Here is a 23,689-nt window from a genome sequence, read left to right on the forward strand (position 1 = left end):
AATCTTAAGTGTGTGTAAATTAAAATCCAAATTGAAAAAACACACTTTGCCTTAAGAATTCTGTAAATGAACTTTTCTATGAGTACTGTGCTACAAAGAAATAACACATGAAATGTTTATATCAATAATGGGCTATTACCATTAGAGATGGTATACAATGTTAATTTACAACATAATTTTTAAGAATATGTATAAAGAACGACAACGTTTTGGTTGTATTTTTCTGTCAGTATTCTTTGATACGAGACAAATGTAAATAATTTGTATCATACTGTGTAATTAACCAATAAGTAAATAAACCACAAGAATACTAAGACAAGTTTAAATCCTTTATTTTTTTTATAGTGATATAAACATGTCAATAATCAGAGTGCTCTAAAAGAACGGGCTGACCAATAGCTTACTGTTAATTCAGAAACACCCACTCTGGGAACCATTGCTGAGGCATACATGTGATATGGCCAATCCACATGTGTGTTGAAATAACCTAATATCAATTTGTATAACAACTACTGGCCTGTCTTGAAGGTAAATGAAACAGCGAGGAGAATTTCATCCAAGTACAGAACAAATAGTGCCACTTAAAAATATTGTCCTCGGATAGGCAATTGATGGGTTTATGTATGATGCATGATCATTTCCTTGATACAAGGCCTGCCCCATGCCTCTTTCTGGATGGGCTAGCTCTCGATATACATATTTGTGGACGTGTTTTCTCATACAGAGTAGACTGCATTGTGTGATTGGCTATTTGCACGTGGTCATCAGCTAAATAAACCTATGAAGAAGAATACAGTATTTCATGCATGGAAATTATGATTATACTTGTTTTACAGTCTGCAATTTAAGTGGTGTTTACATAAATTACATGCTGGTAATGACCTAATATGCCTACTTGCATTCTGGTTTCTTTGGGTTTTATTCAAACAAGCAGCACTTACACAAAATGGTACCAGGTAGTTATAGTTGTGTTGATTTCTTGGAAGTGGTACCAGAAGTATCCATAGTTACTGCATCATGTCCTTGTAAATACCAGGGAAAACGCAGGTGAAACCGTAAAGTAACAGGACTGTAAAGTGTTAGTTAAATTACTACAGAGTTCAAATTACTTAAAAAAGTTGCACTGTTCAAGATTAAGTATGAACAGAATTCAATCAAACTTGGTATGCAGAGAAAGTATCTTGTCCCTGTGCCAGGAATGACATTTTTTTAAATTACAATGGAAAGGACAACTGTAGGTTTCGCCAGGCAAACATAGTCTACAATGTATTTACTAAATGCAAAATACTAAAAAGAAATGTTGACCACAAAGAAAAGTTACACATAACTTGCACCAATATGTTATAATCAGTCTAAGTTATATGCAGCAGAGTATACCTCATTTTAGTTTTACAATTGAGTAGTGTTCGGGTGACCGCCACAACTCATACCAAAGACAAAATACAGGTTTACATTTCTCAAGTCATTGGTGCGCAATGCTGAATTCAGGCCACCTATACTTAGGAGTCTTGAATAGAGTTTAAGAGAAGACCCAGCATCTCAAAAGGGAATGTTGTACTCCTTTCTGTCTCTCAAAAAGTGCTCTGCAATGATCTCGAAAGTGTTCTTAGAATCCCACGACAGCAATTTCACTCAGTATTCCACTCAGTTGCTATAACACTCACCTTCAAATAATTTGCTCTGTCAAACATATCCACAGCAGAATAACAAACTGGGAATTAAAAGCTTATGGAAACAATAAAACTAGTTGGTTCAATAGAATACATATCCTCATAAATGAACGTTTTGAGACTTGCATTGTTTGGTTACAGAGGAGGTAGTAATCCAGAATGCTGAATGCTTTCCCGTCACCAGTTTCTGCCTGTAACAGAGTCTCTCATCAACAAAGTCAATTTCCCCTCACATACATCAACCAAGTAAGGTTGATCAAATCCAGAAAAAGAATGACACCTTTTGAATATGATCATAATATAGTTCTCATGTGGATTTCAAAACTGCCATGCATAACCAAACACATCAAACATGGCTGAACTTCAGTCACCAATACAGGTCACAACATTCTGCAGTCTCAGTATTACCTGATGCTCTCAAACATGTATAAAAGGCCCCAAAAAACTGAAAAAGGATCCAAACACAAAAGGGAGAGCTATCTGTGTGGACCATTCTCAGCATTGACCTGCTCCTCAATGCCCCAGAACCTCATCTGCATTTCTATTCTGGCCCAGCTTGTGAATGTGGAAGTAACGCCCAACGGTCACTGACTTGATGAGCTCTCTGGGTTAGAAAAGCTGGTGCCTTAGACGCTGAGCTGAGCAACTCGGTTAGTTCCTCAATGGAGTCTGTGGCTGGGAGCCCCTGATGAAGGTCAAAGCCCTCTGTCACAGCTGCAGGTGGCTCATTTCCTTTAACCCATCACTTCTTCAACACCTCGGAATTCAAAATGTCCCTAAAAAAGGAATCTCATTAAATTATGTACATTTCCACAAAAATTCCATCCTCAAAAAGCTTGTATGTTCTCTCCTCCAACTCTCCATACCAGTGATGCATGATATCTTTTGAGCATCAAATACACAAAAAGTTCCTGCATAACTCTTCATGTTGATGAAAGTTAAAGTTTGGATAGAAAGTTCTGCCACAATTTCATTCCCTGCCTCTGGACATGAAAATGAACATGATTTCATCCACCACATTCCAGCCACCACTTTAGTCACAAGACTTTAAAAAGGTCCACATGCAAATGCCCAGACAATGAAGAAATAAATAGCCTGCCCTACATCTTAGTTATCATAAGTTCACATATCCCGTGTCATAAAATTTAACCTCTCCAATTGGCAGAGGCAAAGGGCAGTCATATCAGAAAAGTATTGATGTCTCTTGTGTGTCTCTCAAACAAAAGACCCATCCTGTCCCTTCCCCCACTGAGTTATTTATCCATAGTTCTTAAATGCTTCCTAGTCAAACTTGAATATGGAATGAAGCGCTAGGGCTTTGTGGCGGAAATATAATTAAGCTGGTGAAAGATGTATATGGTGAAGAATGGGGATGACATCAGGCCAATTTCACACTTGGCACTCGGATGGCCGGGCCCAAGCTAGGCTCTTGCCACGCAACACAGATCAAAGCACACTGCCACTACCAAAAAGGCAAAGGAGGACTTAAGTATGCTAATCTCCAGGACAAATATATTTTAATCTTGTTAGAATACAAGTTAATGCTGCAGATCAGTGACTGAACTTTATAGAGAGTAAGGGAAAGATTCACTTTCCCAACATTTCTGAATGAGATGGTCTTCCTGGACCATTGAAATTGCATTTAAGAAATTGTACAAATGGTTTATCATATAGTCCTCATTACCTGTGTGAAGGTTGCATTTCATCTGAGAAACCCCCTCCAGGAGTCCACTCAGCATAGTGCAAAGGCACTAACATGCGTAGGAAATGAGCATTTAGTGGTCCAGTTTGCCCCGCCACTTTGAGCCCCTTGCCAACAGCACCTTGGTAACCCTTGATCTGTCATGAAGTTAAGCTCAAGCCCTAGACATCCAGAGACAGCTATGCACACAAAGCAAAGCTGACACTTTCTTAAGCCAGAAGAAACTCCCAACACAAAACTTCTAGGAATATGCAACAAGTTGAAAACTTTTGTTTTAAAAGAACTGGATGTGCAGTTGGGGGAAAATGCTGTAATTCCTGATAATGAAAATTATATATCCTGTTTGTATTCAACTTGCCTGCTTCATAGGGTTTGTTTTCAGTCACATGTAGCCAGTGGAAGTTTGACACATACAAAACTTGACCCATGCATTTGTTCTTTGTTCCTTAGCAAAGGAGGTTTGAATTTCTTTCTCTAAAACTGACCCAAATCTTTCCACAAATAGGTGTAGATACATGTTGGGTAAAACTGTCTAAAAATGCTAAATAATATTTAGATCATAAAGCCCCAAAATACATATGTGACTATTTGTTATTATTGGATGAAGCTGTGAGGGTCATTATATGAAAAAGGAACAACATTGTCCATGAGGTTTTGCATTTCCCTGGCATATAGCAATGTGTTCAATCTGTAGATGGTGAATTTACAACCTGTGTGCTCTGAGACATGAGTGTTCTCAATTTTGATGATAGTTTACTTGATTTAGAAATGTTTTTATAGGGAAATAAGCATATCAGGCACTGTATAACTATCAATGCTCTCCTGTAGGTTCTTTTTACCCACCTTGCATTTTTTGTTGTTGTAACATTGCTAATTCTGCTTATCACCGATAAAGGGAGATCCATTTGGATACATGTTCTGATCTATATTATAAAAAAATGGGTCATAACATCACACAAAGTTCAAATAAAGAAATACATCCCAAAATAATATCAATCAAAAGGGGTATTTTAGAAAAATTGTTGGATCAATTGTCATACTTCCCCATATTTCAGAGCACATACTAATGTTTAAAATGATACCACGACTGGAATTCAATTGTTGGAGACAGCAGATGATGGGACGTAATGGGACTGCCCATTTCAACTCTCTCCTCCACCCAGGACACACAGTGCAAATCAAATGCAACCTGCCATGCGGAAATCCACTATCTCAAACGGTTGAATTCTGGACCAAGAAAAATGGTCTGTACAATCAACAGATTTGGAATTCTGTGACATTACAAACAATTCTAAAACTGATCAGCTGATGAAGGTGAAAGCATTGCTGATCCAGCTCATTTTGACATTGCCTGTAGGACACTAAGCCATCTTTTTTGACATGGCTGCTTCCTTACAGTCCCTCAAGGCTGAGTACAGCACATTCAAACTTGGTTATTTATTTTTACACCAATCTTATCATTATTTTGAGTGCCACTTCTTCCTCCTGCATATTTAAGAAATGTATAATTTATGACTTTTTGACGACACAGCACCCATCTGGAAGTTACTAGGACTACCTCTAAAGAAACACACCTGACTTTCTATATCATAATACAATTCCGTGGATTTGACAACGTTAGTCCAGTATCTCAATTCAAAATAGAAAACTTTATTTATAAGTATTCAAGTTGATTGATACAATATCCTTCAAGAATGATTTCTTCATTTGAAATATATATCTAAACTGGTCCGGTCATTGGCAGCGGAGATGCATGCAAAACTATAGTTCGTCACTCTGGAATTTGGTGCCTTTACAGTGATCTGGAAATGAAATATTGACAAAAATGAGTTCGCCATCTTGACAGATGGCCTGTTAAAAATAACTATAAATAATTGCAGACATCCAGTAGAAGACATACCATTTACTGCAATGACACTAGCAAAAAACTAATTACATATTGAAAAACATACAGGAGATAGGAGCTGTGGTTTCTTTCTGATGATAAATTCCATATAACCCTGATACTCAAATAGCAGCGATGAAGCCAAATCCGGCCTGACTTTCTTAACCTAGCACGTTCAAACTATCGGCCTACGACCACGATCTTGTTGAACAAAAATTGCCCTTTAGCTTTTCTAATGGAGTACTAGTTTCATACAGGTTCACAACATCATCCTCTGAGATTCTATAACAGTTAAATAAACTGTTTCTGCTCAGAAATAGTACTTGGCCAGTTGCGCTGCTGTTTCAGAACCCTCACTTAACAGGGTTGAAACAAAATGGTGGATCAAAGACGACAGTTACATAAGGGGAAAATCATGACACTACAATCAGCGCTGTAATAAAGGTAGTTAGTGTCTGGATGTATCCATGTTCATATTCTGTTTTAGGATGCATAATAAACAAGTGGTCATGTTTGTATTCCCTGGTAGCTACATGGTACTCTTCTAAACATGTTTGTATTCCCTGGTAGCTACATGGTACTCTTCTAAACATGTTTGTATTCCCTGGTAGCTACATGGTACTCTTCTAAACATGTTTGTATTCCCTGGTAGCTACATGGTACTCTTCTAAACATGTTTGTATTCCCTGGTAGCTACATGGTACTCTTCTAAACATGTTTGTATTCCCTGGTAGCTACATGGTACTCTTCTAAACATGTTTGTATTCCCTGGTAGCTACATGGTACTCTTCTAAACATGTTTGTATTCCCTGGTAGCTAAATGGTACTCTTCTAAACATGTTTGTATTCCCTGGTAGCTACATGGTACTCTTCTAAACATGTTTGTATTCCCTGGTAGCTACATGGTACTCTTCTAAACATGTTTGGGGTAGCACAATAAAAAAACAGCAACATTAAAATGTTCTGATCACTAAATTGAGTATTTTGTAGGGCATCTGTCTGCTATTCTTCACAAATCAAAGCTCTTCAAAGCCCAAACACCCAGATACAGTGATTATTTGTTCATATAAAAAAAGAGTGAGTAGTCATTTTAATAAACTAATATAAACGCTAATCACTGGTGTTTTCTAATACTCCATTTGGGTAACGATGTGAGTAATAACATAGTTCTAGTTAGTATCATTTGGGTAACGATGTGAGTAATAACATAGTTCTAGTTAGTATCATTTGGGTAACGATGTGAGTAATAACATAGTTCTAGTTAGTATCATTTGGGTAACGATGTGAGTAATAACATAGTTCTAGTTAGTATCATTTAGGTAACGATGTGAGTAATAACATAGTTCTAGTTAGTATCATTTGGGTAACGATGTGAGTAATAACATAGTTCTAGTTAGTATCATTTAGGTAACGATGTGAGTAATAACATAGTTCTAGTTAGTATCATTTGGGTAACGATGTGAGTAATAACATAGTTCTAGTTAGTATCATTTGGGTAACGATGTGAGTAATAACATAGTTCTAGTTAGTATCATTTGGGTAACGATGTGAGTAATAACATAGTTCTAGTTAGTATCATTTGGGTAACGATGTGAGTAATAACATAGTTCTAGTTAGTATCATTTGGGTAACGATGTGAGTAATAACATAGTTCTAGTTAGTATCATTTGGGTAACGATGTGAGTAATAACATAGTTCTAGTTAGCATCTATGCAGTAAGGGGCAAACAGGAGGCCTGGTGAGAGAGAAACCACAACATCTCTGAAACCGTACCTGATACTTCATTGCATAACTTGTCGACCACATGGTCGGTCTCTTTGGCAAAGAGAGAGATGATATCATCTTCAAACTCCTCCACAATGCTTTCACACTGTAACAGTAGAGAGGGGATAGGTTACCACTCGACAGACAGCAAAAACAGGTCTTCCGCACATGAGAGGTTCACAAGCATGTAGTTGGGCACGGCCGTGAGGCAGACTGCCATTTTTCCTCTCGCCATGCCGTTCAGCCATCTTGGATGACTCATGTAATCTAGATAGGCAACACGATTGTTGGCGATTCCACACACACACACTCACAGACAGACATCTTTGCACATCATACAATTTCTTACTTGTGGTGCCTAACTTGATCTTAAATATGCGCAAATTACATGTAAGACCACAATATAATTCTAAATTAACAAAGGAAAATATGTTATTGCCTGCATTTTGGGTTAACATACAGTACACCCCTGGCACCAAAATGACAAACTTCAACATTGAATGTTACACTGTATAACTGTATAAAATACAATAATAATGAAAAATACAAATGCAAGATTTAATCCACATATTTCCAGAGTTCTTGTTATAATTTAAATTAATGGCTTTCTATATTACAGACTACGGTGCATGAAATAGATCTTAACTAAAAAGGTGATAAGTAAAGTGGAAAAACAATATCAATGTACGTTTTAATGTTACGGGCACAATTATCAAGAATGTAACTGGATTTTCAGATAATATCAAGCTGTGATATCAAAGGCCAAGGTATAACATTGACTTCTGTGCTTTAAATTACATCAAAGTTTCATCCTGGTTAACAAAACATAATAAGCAGTTTCCCTCTGCTACCAATATCTCTATTCACTTTTGAAAGACTTAGTTAATACTTTTTTTTAAAGACTTGGACATGCAGAACATAGGAAAAAATTTAGCTACTTCACCTGCACTTTGAAGTATGTACAGCATGATGTACAGCATGAGTGAAAATAAATGAATAAATATGTGAGTAAATTAATAAATTATTGCCACACTTACCACAAATTTTAGGGCATTGGATCCCTCTGGGCCATCAAACTTAAAATTTTTAAAATCAGGAAAATCCCCAGCATCAGAACTTCTTGGAGCAAATCTTTTGTATTGCTTTTTCTTGGTGTCTGGGTCCACATGAAGAGCATAGTCACTCATGCTACCACAAACTCCATCCAGAAGCTCACTCAAGTTGGTCTCAGATCTAGCAAGAGGGACCTGGTGGATAAAAACATACAAATAAAATATAATCACATTATTTAAAAATTCCAGTTCTATGAAGTTGCTTGGGATCCGACCGGGTCATGTTGGTGACCCCTAACTTCCATTCCCATCACACAAACAACCCCTACTTCCCCTATGCTGAAACTATGACATTTAACCTGTAGAAGTATACCCCTTCCCCTTGGAAACAGGACAACACATGCAATGGTGTCTAGACAGGTCAAGGTGCACTATGCTCCCGCCCCCGTGGCCTCCCCGGAAGGAGAGAGGGGAAAGGGTGACGGGGGGCAGTGAAAGGGCCGGGGAGGGGGGCTGAGTTAAGGAGCAGGGGGAGGCCTAAACAGCAGCCAAGTGCAGGGTAAACAGTTCAGTCTCATCCTTTGGTCCCTTTTGGCGGTTCATCTCCTCCACCCTCCAATGATCAAAGCAGGAAGTTTTCCTTGTCAATCCCGGTCAAAAGGTGCTGGGCGAGGGGAAGGGGGGCATATTGCAGATGAACTGGATTTTGTGCAATGTAGATATATCCCTGACCCTATTGTCCCCTTTCAGCCTCAGTATGGACCCTTCCGGACCCACTGATTACATTATAGAAGCATTTTCCCCCTCCTCTTTTTTTATTTTTTTATATCTGACTCTTAGTGACACAAAGGGGCTTCCGTGGCTCACTGCCATCTGCTCACAAATAAGATAAAAAGGTCTCAGGGAACTGCCTGAACCTTGCTACACATTTCTCTCCTTTTTCAATGTACAGAGAGATAAGTAGTTAACATTGAGGATGGTCTATCAAAAAAAATGTATGGTTTGACTACTTCGTCATTAATGTTTAACTGTTAACTAATAAGTCACTTCAAAACAAAAATGGGAATATCAAGTGTGCACTGCATTCAACCATAGCAGCACTTTTTGGCAAAAATTGTGATCATAACATTTTGCTATTCTGATTATTATTACTATTTTTTTTTACACCATAGGGGTTTTCTATGAATATGTATGATGAGATTTTAACCTAATTGGTCAGAAAAATCAGCCTTAAATGCTTTTTTTGTTTTTTTAAACAACATCCAGCATGAAAAAGTCCAACCTCAAGCCAAATCCTTATCATGCAATCCTGAAAATGGTGTGGAATTAAATTCCTTCCTTACCAGTCTAAGGGGTTTGAAAGGGACCTGTCAATCACACATTTCCTGAAGAATGAGGAGGGGACTAGGCAGACCTTGCAGAGAAAAGGCTTCTCAGAGATGCTATCCTCCATTGAATTCCCATTGGAAAACCAGCCATTATTGGAAAGGGGCTTTCAATTTCTGGTGTGAATAATATGGACCAATGAAAACACATTCATAAAAACTAGAACCTATTAATTCCACAATTTACAACAACGTGTAATGTTGTTATAGTCTTCAGATAAGGAAATATGTGCATAAACACACAGATAAACGATTGCTGCAATATTTACCTTTATCATGACAATCCAAAAAATGCAATTAATGAAGAGTGACAGCCATTTTTTTTTCATGGTCCAACCAGAAACATTAAAAGCCATTCATTGAGAATTAATACATTTATGATATACTATCTATATACGAACATAAAAACGTAAGACATGAACAACTTTCATCAACTTATTCATCTAAGTTCAATGTCTTTGGCTTAATGATTCATTGTTGTAGGTTTAACTTTGTGGTGTGACTGGTGTCAACACTGCCTTCAGGGAGCCCCGCTGCTTGCTGAGGAGAGCAAAGGAGACTTAAGACCAGCAAATCTCCGATGATGGCATCTAAGCTTGGACACCCCTCCCACCTTGATTCAGACAGGGTCAAAAGCCAGTGCGGTGGGGTGGGGGAGGGTTTCTTGGATTTATGCTCAGAAGTCAAAACAAGCCAGTGATTAGTGCAAAAGGTACACTTCCATAGGGCAGTAAGTATAGAAGTTGATCAAAAGAGTTGATCAGCCATCACGGTGTGTTGGTCATTTCACTTAAAAGTCAATGTGCTTACTGTTCAGAGCACTGTAAAAACAGGTACATCATTAAATACTTAACTCTTCTCTTACTAGTATTCATTTTGATTCAGTGATTATAGTGGAGCTATATCATTGCATTCATAAACTCTCTCTCTACTAACAACAACAGGGGTATTGCAGAGGCACACCCACACAGCTTGAGGGCAAAATAAATGGAATATGAACAAGACTCACAGAGGTATAGGAACTGTAATTAGCATTTCTTTTCAAATTAACCCTCTTTTAGGAAACACTTAATGAGAGTCTGTGAATATGACATACAGAGCTGATCCATAGACTGAGCATAATAAACAGGAAGGACAGAGACTAATTGATGTCAAAAACTATTCATGTGGCAAGAGAAGGTCAAGACGATACTTCAAGTAAAAACTCATCCAACTCTATAATGTTTGTTATACTATGCCTATGGAATGTTTGATTGAATTCAAATCAATATGAATGAGAGAGAGTTGGAGTTGTCATATTATTAGATATATCATAATCCCTTTTACTTGAAAGTTAACTTGAAATGGCCACAGGGGAGAGGAAAAACCACAAACAGCCTAGCTAAATAAACAGCATGTTACTAGCTATCAATTACCATCAAAAGGGGATTAACCCCTGAGATCAATAGGGGAGCTGACCAGCTAATGACAGTCCCTGGACACTAGTGATAGGACACTGGAACACTACCAGACCTGACCTCTTCACACCACAACAATGCTTGGGTCGAAATATAGGGAAATACAGTGGTTTGAATTTCCAGATGGAAATTCAGGTGAAACTGTAATAAAGCGGGTCCCAATGCTTACAACCACCCAAAATGAAATTAAGTTACATACTGATCTGTAGTCCCGTGTAGCTCAGTTGGTAGAGCATGCGCTTGCAACGCCAGGGTTGTGGGTTCGATTCCCATGGGGGACCAGTATGAAAATGTATGCACTCACTAACTGTAAGTCGCTCTGGATAAGAGCGTCTGCTAAATGACTAAAATGTAAATCTTTATTTTCTTGTTTCACACTACACTAAATTCCATTTCTCAAGGTACGAGATCCAGGAAACCAGGAACTACTATGAAACCACTATACCTATGTTTTGCCAAGTATTTTAAGTATGAATATGCATTCTTCACTGTATAAATGATGCATCGATCTCTAAATTCATAAATCATCAAATGTTTTATTTCCAGAAAATTCAATCGATAGCTTTATGTTTACTATGAGATGTTTTGCTCCAGTGGAGCGCACTTTGGAAGAATTTCGTACTTTTGCAAAATGCTTTTACTGAGGTAGCTACCTTTTTATCAGTCAGGCTCCCATCAGGGTTGAGTCTGAAGCCTCCCACATGGATAGTCTTCTTCGGATCAATCTGACTGATTGAATAGTTGAGCTCATCAACAATAGCCCTGCATGCTAAAAGAAACTGACATAGGTTAGAACAATCCACAGCACTCATTTACTATAAAATAAGTATATTTAGATCCATAGTATGCCCACAGCTAAAGAAAAGCAAAAGTAAAACTGCAATAAAATTATTTTTAATGAAATAAGCTTGAAAATCTGATGATTAACAGCATGATAGCAACATTGAGAACATATACAGTACCGGTCAAAAGTTTGGACACACCTACTCATTCAAGGGTTTTTCTTTATTTTTATTATTTTTTACATTGTAGAATAATAGTGATGACATCAAAACTATGAAATAACACATATGGAATCATGTAGTAACCAAAAAGGTGTCAAACAAATCAACATATATTTTATATTTGAGATTCTTCAAATAGCCACCCTTTGCCTTGATGACAGCTTTGCACACTCTTGGCATTCTCTCAACCAGCTTCACCTGGAATGCTTTTCCAACAGTCTTGAAGGAGTTCCCACATATACTGAGCACTTGTTGGCTGCTTTTCCTTCACTCTGCAGTCCGACTCATCCCAAACCATCTCAATTGGGTTGAGGTCAGGGGATTGTGGAGGCCAGGTCATCTGATGCAGCACTCCATCACTCTCCTTCTTGGTCAAATAGCCCTTACACAGCCTGGAGGTGTGTTGGGTCATTGTCCTGTTGAAAAACAAATGATAGTCCCACTAAGCCCAAACCAGATGGGATGGCGTATAGCTGCAGAATGCTGTGGTAGCCATGCTGGTTAAGTGTGCCTTGAATTCTAAATAAATCACAGACAGTCTCCTCCTCCATGCTTTAGTTGGGAACTACACATGCAGAGATCATCCATTCATCCACACCGTGTCTCACAAAGACACAGCGGTTGGATCCAAAAATATCAAATTTGGACTCCAGACCAAAGGACACATTTCCACCGGTCTAATGTTCATTGCTCGTGTTTCTTGGCCCAAGCAGGTCTCTTCTTCTTATTGGTGTCCTTTAGTAGTGGTTTCTTTGCAGCAATTCTACCATGAAGGCCTGATTCACACAGTCTCCTCTGAACAGTTGATGTTGAGATGTGTCTGTTACTTGAACTCTGTGAAGCATTTATTTGGCCTGCAATTTCTGAGGCTGGTAACTCTAATGAACTCATCCTCTACAGCAGAGGTAAATCTGGGTCTTCCATTCCTGTGGCGGTCCTCATGAGAGCCAGTTTCATCATAGCGCTTGATGGTTTTTGCGACTGCACTTCAACAAACGTTCAAAGTTCTTGAAATGTTCCGTACTGACTGACCTTCATGTCTTAAAGTAATGATGGACTGTCGTTTCTCTTTGCTTATTTGAGCTGTTCTTGCCATAATATGGACTTGGTCTTTTACCAAATAGGGCTATCTTCTGTATACCCTACCTTGTCACAACACAACTGATTGGCTCAAACGCATTAAGAAGGAAATAAATTCCACAAATTAACTTTTAACAAGGCACACCTTTTAATTGAAATGCATTCCATGTGACTACCTCATGAAGCTGGTTGAGAGAATGCCAAGAGTGTGCAAAGCTGTCATCAAGGCAAAGGGTGGCTATTTGAAGAATCTCAAATATAAAATATATTTTGATTTGTTTGACACCTTTTTGGTTACTACATGATTCCATGTGTTATTTCATAGTTTTGATGTCATCACTATTATTCTACAATGTAAAAAATAGAAAAAATTAAGAAAAACCCTTGAATGAGTAGGTGTGTCCAAACTTTTGACTGGTAGTATATACAGTATCTCACAAAAGTGAGTACACCCCTCACATTTTTGTAAATATTTGAGTAGATCTTTTCATGTGACAACACTGAAGAAATGACACTTTGCTACAATGTAAAGTAGTGAGTGTACAGCTTGTATAACAGTGTAAATTTGCTGTCCCCTCAAAATAACACAACACACAGCCATTAATGTCTAAACCGCTGGCAACAAAATTGAGTACACCCCTAAGTGAAAATGTCCAAATTGTATGTCACAGTATTCATGGTTCCCTCAATGAACTGTAGCTCCCCAGTGCCGGCAGCACTCATGCAGCCCCAGACCATGACACTCCCACCACCATGCTTGACTGTAGGCAAGACACACTTGTTTTTGTACTCCTCACCTGGTTGCCGCCACACACGCTTGACACCATCTGAACCAAATACGTTTATCTTGGTCTCATCAGACCACAGGACATGGTTCCAGTAATCCATGTCCTTAGTCTGCTAGTCTTCAGCAAACTGTTTGCGGGCTTTCTTGTGCATCATCTTTAGAAGAGGCTTCCTTCTGGGACGACAGCCATGCAGACCAATTTGATGCAGTGTGCGGCGTATGGTCTGCGCACTGACAGGCTGACCCCCCACCCCTTCAACCTCTGCAGCAATGCTGGCAGCACTCATACGTCTATTTCCCAAAGACAACCTCTGGATATGACGCTGAGCACGTGCACTCAACTTCTTTGGTCGACCATGGCGAGGCCTGTTCTGAGTGGAACCTGTCCTGTTAAACCGCTGTATGGTCTTGGCCACTGTGCTGCAGCTCAGTTTCAGGGTCTAGGCAATCTTCTTATAGCCCAGGCCATCTTTATGTAGAGCAACACTTCTTTTTTTCAGATCCTCAGAGAGTTCTTTGCCATGAGGTGCCATGTTGAACTTCCAGTGACCAGTATGAGGGAGTGTGAGAGCGATGACACCACATTTAACACACCTTCTCCCCATTCACACCTGAGGGCTTGTAACACTAACGAGTCACATGACACCGGGGAGGGAAAATGGCTAATTGGGCCCAATTTGGACATTTTCACTTAGGGGTGTACTCACTTTTGTTGCCAGCGGTTTAGACATTAATGGCTGTGTGTTGAGTTATTTTGAGGGGACAGCAAATGTACACTGTTATACAAGCTGTACACTCAATACTTTACATTGTAGCAAAGTGTCATTTCTTCAGTGTTGTCACATGAAAAGATATACTCAAATATGTACAAAAATGTGAGGGGTGTACTCACGTTTGTGAGATACTGTATATATATACAGTGGGGAGAACAAGTATTTGATACACTGCCGATTTTGCAGGTTTTCCTACTTACAAAGCATGTAGAGGTCTGTAATTTTTATCATAGGTACACTTCAACTGTGAGAGACGGAATCTAAAACAAAAATCCAGAAAATCACATTGTATGATTTTTAAGTAATTCATTTGCATTTTATTGCATGACATAAGTAGTTGATACATCAGAAAAGCAGATCTTAATATTTGGTACAGAAACCTTTCTTTGCAATTACAGAGATCATACGTTTCCTGTAGGTCTTGACCAGGTTTGCACACACTGCAGCAGGGATTTTGGCCCACTCCTCCATACAGACCTTCTCCAGATCCTTCAGGTTTCGGGGCTGTCGCTGGGCAATACGTACTTTCAGCTCCCTCCAAAGATGTTCTATTGGGTTCAGGTCTGGAGACTGGCTAGGCCACTCCAGGACCTTGAGATGCTTCTTACGGAGCCACTCCTTAGTTGCCCTGGCTGTGTGTTTCGGGTCGTTGTCATGCTGGAAGACCCAGCCACGATCCATCTTCAATGCTCTTACTGAGGGAAGGAGGTTGTTGGCTAAGATCTCGCGATACATGGCCCCTTCCATCCTCCCCTCAATACGGTGCAGTCGTCCTGTCCCCTTTGCAGAAAAGCATCCCCAAAGAATGATTTTTCCACTTCCATGCTTCACGGTTGGGATGGTGTTCTTGGGGTTGTACTCATCCTTCTTCTTCCTCCAAACATGGCGAGTGGAGTTTAGACCAAAAAGCTCTATTTTTGTCTCATCAGACCACATGACCTTCTCCCATTCCTCCTCTGGATCATCCAGATGGTCATTGGCAAACTTCAGACGGGCCTGGACATGCGCTGGCTTGAGCAGGGGGACCTTGCGTGCGCTGCAGGATTTTAATCCATGACGGCGTAGTGTGTTACTAATGGTTTTCTTTGAGACTGTGGTCCCAGCTCTCTTCAGGTCATTGACCAGGTCCTGCTGTGTAGTTCTGGGCTGATCCCTCACCTTCCTCATGATCATTGATGCCCCACGAGGTGAGATCTTGCATGGGGCCCCAGACCGAGGGTGATTGACCGTCATCTTGAACTTCTTCTATTTTCTAATAATTGCGCCAACAGTTGTTGCCTTCTCACCAAGCTGCTTGCCTATTGTCCTGTAGCCCATCCCAGCCTTGTGCAGGTCTACAATTTTAACCCTGATGTCCTTACACAGCGCTCTGGTCTTGGCCATTGTGGAGAGGTTGGAGTCTGTTTGATTGAGTGTGTGGACAGGTGTCTTTTATACAGGTAACGAGTTCAAACAGGTGCAGTTAATACAGGTAATGAGTGGAGAACAGGAGGGCTTCTTAAAGAAAAACTAACAGGTCTGTGAGAGCCGGAATTCTTACTGGTTGGTAGGTGATCAAATACTTATGTCATGCAATAAAATGCAAATTAATTACTTAAAAATCATACAATGTGATTTTCTGGATTTTTGTTTTAGATTCCGTCTCTCACAGTTGAAGTGTACCTATGATAAAAATTACAGACCTCTACATGCTTTGTAAGTAGGAAAACCTGCAAAATCGGCAGTGTATCAAATACTTGTTCTCCCCACTGTGTGTGTGTGTGTATATATATATATATATATATATATATATATATATATATATATATATAAAATGGTGTGTATAGACAGTATGGACAGTTTATGAATAGAAAAGGTGTGAACAGCAGTAGTTATATAGGATGAGCCATGACTAGAATACAGTCCCTTCAGAAAGTATTCATACCCCTTGACCACAGGAGGTTGGTGGCACCTTAATTGGGGAGGACGGGCTCGTGGTAATGGCTGGAGCAGAATCAGTGGAATGGTATCAAATACATCAAACACATGGTTTCCATGGTTTCCATGTGTTTGATGCCATTCCATTTGTTTCTTTCCTGCCATTATTATGAGCCATCTTCCCCTCAACAGACTCCACTGCTGACTTATTCCACATTTTGTTGTGTTGCAGCCGGAATTCAAAATTGATTGAAAATGAAATACAGAAATATCTAATTTACATAAGTATTCACACCCCTGACTCAATACATTTTAGAATTACAGCTGTGAGTCTTTCTGGGTAAGTCTCTAGGAGCATTCCACACCTGGATTGTACAATATTTGCCCATTATTCTTTTCACAATTCTTCAAGCTCTTTCAAATTGGTTGTTGGTCATTGCTAGACAACAATTTTCAAGTCTTGCCATAGATTTTCAAGCAGATTTAAGTCAAAACTGTAACTCGGCCACTCAGGAACATTCACTGTCTTGGTAAGGAACTCCAGTGTATATTTGGCAGTGTGTTTTAAGTTATTGTCCTGCTGAAAGGTGAATTCATCTCCCAGTGTCTGATGGAAAGCAGACTGAACCAGGTTTTTCTTTTCATCCTGAAAAACTCCCCAGTCCGTAACGATTACAAGCATAACCATAACATGATGCAGCCACCACTGTGCTTAAAATTATGGAGCGTGGTACTCAGTAATGTGTTGTATTGGATTTGCCCCAAACATAACACTTTGTATTCAGGATAAAAAGTTAATTGCTTTGCCAAATTCTTTACAGTATTACTTTTGTGCCTTGTTGCAAAGAGGATGCATGGTTTGGAATATTTATATTCTGTACAGGCTTCCTTCTTTCCACTCTGTCAATTAGGTTAATATTGTGGAGTAACTACAATATTGTTGATCCATCCTCTGATTTCTCCTATCACAGCCATTCAACTCTGTAACTGTTTTAAAGTCACCATTGGCTTAATGGTGAAATCCCTAAGCGGTTTCCTTCCTCTCCGGCAACTGAGTTAGGAAGGACACCTGTATCTTTGTAGTAACTGGGTGTATTGATACACCACCCAAAGTGTAATTAATAACTTCACCATGCTCAAAGAGTTATTCAATGTCTACTTATTTTTTTACCCATCTACCAATGGGTGCCCTTCTTTGCGAGGCCTTGGAAAACCTCCCTGGTCTTTGTGGTTGAATCTGTGTTTGAAATTCAGTGCTCAACTGAGGGACCTTACAGATAATTGTATGTGGGGGGTACAGAGATGAGGTAGTCATTTAAAAATCATGTTAAACACTATTATTGCACACAGAGTGAATCCATGCAACTTACTGTGTTGCTATGCACATTTTTACTCCTGAACTTATTTAGGCTTGCCAGAACAAAGGGGTTGAATACTTATTGACTCAAGACATTTCAGCTTTTCATTTCTAATTAACATAATTCCACTTAGAAATTATGGGGTATTGTTTGTAGGCCAGTGACAAAAATGCTAAATTTCATCCATTTTAAATTCAGGCTGTAAAACAACTAAATTAGGAAAAAGTCAAGGGGTGTGAATACTTTCTGAAGGCACTGTACATATAAAGTCGGTAAAACAGTATGTAAACATTACTCAAGTGACCAGTGTTCATTGACTCTATGTACATAGGGCAAAGCAGTCTCTAAGGGGCAGGGTAGAGTACCGGGTGGTAGGCAGCTAGTAACAGTGACTAAGGTTCAGGGCAGGGCAGGGTGGTGACTGTTTAACAGTCTGATGGCCTGGAGATAGAGGCTGTTTATCAGTCTCTCGGTCACAGCTTTGATGCTTTGATACAGTAGGCTACAATAATAGCGTACTGTGCTGAGAGTTTGCATTGGTAGCTTGACAAGTGTTACATAGTCATGCAAGGATGACTCCAAGGTTTGGTAAGACTGCAGTGTCACTTGAGTTTAAAGAAAGAAAATGGTCACCAATGACATGTGATGAGCTGCCTTTCACCAAGTTTAATTTGGCTTTTTAAAACACAATTGCTAAAACGATGTAATTGCTGGAAAATTTGAAATATTATGATGGAAGTTTTCCATAGTGCGCCTTTCTTATTTTTAGATAAAGAATATTGTAAATTGTCTCTGTCCTTCTACACTTTTGAAAAAAACTGCATGCACAAAGAATAACACCTCAAAATAGTTTTACTAATATAATGAATGTCCAAAATTGCACAGATGTAGAATAGGAAATGCTGCCCTGGCAGGTCAAATGATAGGGAACGAACTTACAAGACATCAGTTTGCTTGAGTTAACTTGTCACAAAATAATATATTTTATCACAATACTTCACAACACTTTGCAAATCTATGGTCTGTATTGACTATTAACAGGTGCTGCATTACATGTAGGCCTAAGTCCTGAAAAAAGCATATTGATAGGTAGAAAAGGACAATTTACCTGAACAATACAGCACTTTGTCTTTATTCCCTTCAGTAGTTTCGATTAAGATACTCATTGCCACCAAGGCAATTTGAATAATCCATGGTGCCATATTCGTACCCTGAGGGAAAGAGATATGTATAAAGCAGGCAAGCAAAGCCAATTCATTATTCAAATTCAAAAAAGGTATTTGCCATTGAGCGCCACCCACAGTCTATCTAGCAAGAGTCATATTCTGAAATCAGATTGTGAGGCAAATTACTACAGAAGTAACCTTACTTTAACACAAAACAACAATAAAACTGATTTCCACAAACTGTCTTGACGTAACAGAATGTGTTGAGCTCCAAGAAGTTACACTATCTGTGAAGGGGTATAATTGTACAGAGCTAGAGTGAAACTGGGTTTAACATGGGCCACAAAACTGAGTGCCTCTCCACAAGGGTGTGGGGGGTTGGCCACAAGTTGTGTTATCTTTAGATCACATATTCAAACAGAACTTAGTCTACAACTTCACGGTGGTGAGAAGTATTGAAAAATAGTGAACAGAGGTGGAATACAACCTGGTGTTAGCGGTCCTTGATGTGCCCCTCGGTCTAGCAAAGCGTTACGAGTGTAGTGAATGATGAATGTTTGCAGAGTCTGTGTAGTCTAGAATAGTGGAGTATAAACAGACCCTTAAGCTATGGTCGCAAGTCCTTTATTCTAGCAGTGATATATTTTGATTGGATGCTGAAGCTGAACACAGTTTGAATGAGAGAAAACGTTATTGTGAATCTACCAGTGTTGTTATGGGGTTGATAGCCTAGATACTGTTAAAATGTCACAAAGTATCTTTAACAGTAGAATCAACAAAATGACATTGCAGGAGCAGCACTGCAGATATTATGATGAGCAAGATACAAGACTTCGCTCTCACACAGTCACACAATGTATTGGTGCATGTGCATGGGTTCTTACAACATGGTAGCCATGGGACCAGTGCCGCCTCTGTCTATACGCAGACTACGCGCTGCGCGTAGGGCCCTGAAGCCGCTAGGGAGCCCCCGACCCCCAAAAAAGTAAATTAAAATAAAATGTTGGAACTCAGTCGCGGTTTGAACTTACTGTTATGAGTGATAAAAGTAGAATACACAAGGTGCAATTTAGAAATGTGGTAGTACATCACAGTTATCCACTTGTTATGTCAGTCATTGAGCACGGTTACATGCACAAAATAATATGATTATTGTGGATAGTCAGATTAATATAATAATTCGATTAAAACATTTACATGCATTACAAGAAGAACGATTTCCCTCATAATCCTGTTTACATGGACACATCTGAAATCAGGCTACTGATGGCACTCTGATAAATGCAGAAATTCGCCAATCAAAATAAACGTTCTACCACAGCGTCCATATTGTTTTTGGGAAGCATATTTGATTCTGAGTTCGGACATATAAAGCTTGTATGCGAATCGCATCTCTGCATGTCTGGCAGACATATCAGTGTGGATGTCAGATCACCACCTCAAGCTGAACCTTGGCAAGACGGAGCTGCTCTTCCTCCCGGGGAAGGACTGCCCGCTCCATGATCTGCCATCACGGTTGACAACTCCGTTGTGTCCTCCTCCCAGAGTGCAAAGAACCTTGGTGTGACCCTGGACAACACCCTGACGTTCTCCGCTAACATCAAAGCGGTAGGTTTGTAGGTTCATGCTCTACAACATTCGCAGAGTACGACCCTACCTTACACAGGAAGCGGCACAGGTCCTAATCCAGGCACTTGTTATCTCCCATCTGGATTACTGCAACTCACTGTTGGCTGGGCTCCCTGCCTATGCCATTAAACCCCTACAACTCATCCAGAACGCTGAAGCCCGTCTGGTGTTCAACCTTCCCAAGTTCTCTCACGTCACCCCGCTCCTCCGCACACTCCACTGGCTTCCAGTTGAAGCTCGCATCTGCTACAAGACCATGGTGCTTGCCTACGGAGCTGTGAGGGGAACGGCACCTCCTTACCTTCAGGCTCTGATCAGTCCCTACACCCAAACGAGGACATTGCGTTCTTCCACCTCTGGCCTGCTGGTCCCCCTACCTCTGCGGAAGCACAGTTCCCGCTCAGCCCAGTCAAAACTGTTCATTGCTCTGGCACCCCAATGGTGGAACAAGCTCCCTCACGACGCCAGGACAGCGGAGTCACTGACCACCTTCCGGAGACACTTGAAACCCTACCTCTTTAAGGAATACCTGGGATAGTATAAAAGTAATAATTCTACCCCCCCCTACCCCACCCCCACAAAATAAAAAAATTATAAAAAATAAATAATAATAAAAGAATTGTAAAGTGGTTGTCCCACTGGCTATCATAAGGTGAATGCACCAATTTGTAAGTCGCTCTGGATAAGAGCGTCTGCTAAATTACGTAAATGGAAATGTATGTGAAAACTACTTCTAAGACGCATACATTCAGTTGTTCCGAAATCACTTCATTTGGGCTAAAGAGGGAGGCTTGCTTGGCTGGTGCTAGCACATGCGCAGATCATATACACGGCTGGAACGCCGATTAAGGTGTTTACATGTTCTAATAATTCGAAAGATTGCTCAGAAAACCAGGTGTTTTAATTGGCGTATGCTTACTTCGATTTTGACCTTACGCTGATTAAGATAAGCAGAGTAATGTGTCCATCATCAAGTTTGCTGACGACACCACGGTCGTAGGCCTGATAACCAACAAAGATGAGTCAGCCTATAGGGAGGAGGTAAGTGAACTGGCATTGTGGTGCCAGGACAACAACCTCTCCCTCAATGTCAGAAAAACAAAGGAGTTGATTGTTGACTTCAGAAACATGTTCTGATCCACATCAATGGGACTGCAGTAGAGAGAGTCAGCAGTTTTAAGTTCCTCTGCATCCACATCACCGAGGACTTGACATGGACCAACAACACCACCACTCTTGTCAAGAGGGCGCAACAGCGTCTGTACTTCCTAAGGCGGCTGAAGAAATTCATCATGCCACCCCGGGTCCTCTCCAAGAACTACCGCTGCACCATCGAGAGCGTCCTGACCGGTTGCATCACGGCCTGGTACGGGAACAGCTCTGTCCACGACCACAAGGCCCTCCAGCGGGTGGTGAAGACAGCCCAGTACATCACTGGGGCCGTGTTAACACCAATCCAGGACATCATCTCAAAATGGTGCCTGAGTAAGGCCCGCAGCATCATCAAGGACCCCACACACCCCAGCCACGAGCTGTTCACTCCCTTACTGTCGGGGAGATGGTATCGGAGCATGAGGTCTGATACCAACAGCCTCAGAGACAGTTTCTATCTACAAGCCATCAGACAGCTGAAAACTTGAACTGGACTGACCTCCTGCTCTGATTCTCCACACACACACACACACACACACACACACACACACATACACACCTGCTGCTACCAGACTCTTATTATGATTGCTAAATACTGCACAATTTAAACACTTGCCTGCAATCCTCCCTTCCCCAAAACATGTGTAAATATTGGACTATACATTTTGTCTTCCTGTATTATACTTATGCTAAAATGTTTTGCCTGCGAGGGGGGCCCCCCAACCAAATCTCGCTTAGGGCCCCCAAAAGGATGGAGGCACTGCACTGGACCAAAACAGCAGAGAAGTTTAGCCTTGCTGTGCTCCAACACTCTTAGTTGTTGTGGAAATAATTGACCCACTATGCTGTTTACTTTGTTCATCTATGTCATATTACTGACTCTATCTTTAAAATCAACTTCTGGTAGATCACTGTGAAATAATCAAAGGCATGCAGTACGAAGAAAGCATGGTAGTGGTGGAAAGAGGGCAGGAGAAATGCTATAATAGCCTACTTGTATAGGTTGACTGACCTCTATAGGCATATTAGTTAAATCTATACTCTCGTTAAAATGCATTACAAAGAAAAAGTTCAACAAATAATTAATTTTAAATAAAAATTCTGGATGCAAAGCACTGTAAATTGACCACAGCACTGTAAATGTGCCTTTTGACGCCTTTATCTCATTGACAAACAGAGGATTGACTGCTTTCTGGATGCATCACTGTCAGCGCGTTAAAAGCAGAAAAAACGAAGCCTATGTGAATACAGCATTCAGCCAAGATACAGTTGTGGGGCAGCCTATTTTCATGTAGCCTACTCAGGTCAAAAACATTATAAAGAAAATCCAAATATGCTACCCTGCCATTTTCTACCAATTCCAACAGTCTGGTAGCATAATACTGGCTTGCAATAGACCCTTGGAACTTACCTGGTTCAACAGTCAGGTGAGTAAGAATTAGGAACTTTTCAGCACGGTAGGCTATAGCAGTGAAGTCGGATTCAGACGCGAGGGACAACGTTGTGGATACTGATTGAACATAAAACAAACGGCTAAAGTGAAGTTCGTTTTTTTATGTTCCCCTGTTTTGAATGAAACGTGATAATATCTACTTTACTGTCAGTGGACAGTGTCTACTTACGTGCTTGTTCCAGGCGTTGCCACGTTCAGCCAGGAAGCAGAACAATGACAGCTGTGTGAGCCAATGGTATTGTAAACTCAGCACAGATATCCAATGACTGAACGCTGCCTCGCGGGAATGAACATACTGAGAACACCGGGCGTAGAGTTGCTCTGAGGTGCGTTCCAGATCGACAACAATCACCTGCTTTTGAGCTAACAGTAACTTCATCATGCTTGTTAATGAATGAGTCGACTACATAGGCGCTGTGCAAATTTGCTCCATCTTTCCAAGTAGTCCTATCCTT

General features: G+C 40.2%; 1 protein-coding gene across 1 annotated transcript; it reads right to left on the reverse strand.

Moving 5' to 3' along the window:
* Positions 1–5,000: 5,000 nt before the first annotated feature.
* cnpy1 (canopy FGF signaling regulator 1) lies at positions 5,001–23,482 on the reverse strand. The gene is made up of 7 exons (XM_041842135.2): positions 23,404–23,482; positions 23,193–23,291; positions 18,943–19,045; positions 11,569–11,684; positions 8,059–8,268; positions 7,031–7,127; positions 5,001–5,174 (listed from the first exon to the last, which is right to left on the reverse strand). The coding sequence occupies exons 3-7, from the start codon at positions 19,034–19,036 to the stop codon at positions 5,134–5,136; spliced, it is 558 nt and encodes a 185-aa protein (XP_041698069.1). The 5' UTR covers positions 19,037–19,045; positions 23,193–23,291; positions 23,404–23,482; the 3' UTR covers positions 5,001–5,133.
* Positions 23,483–23,689: the final 207 nt, after the last annotated feature.

This window comes from Coregonus clupeaformis, chromosome 21, assembly GCF_020615455.1.
Source record: "Coregonus clupeaformis isolate EN_2021a chromosome 21, ASM2061545v1, whole genome shotgun sequence".
In the NCBI taxonomy this organism is placed as follows: Eukaryota; Metazoa; Chordata; class Actinopteri; order Salmoniformes; family Salmonidae; genus Coregonus; species Coregonus clupeaformis.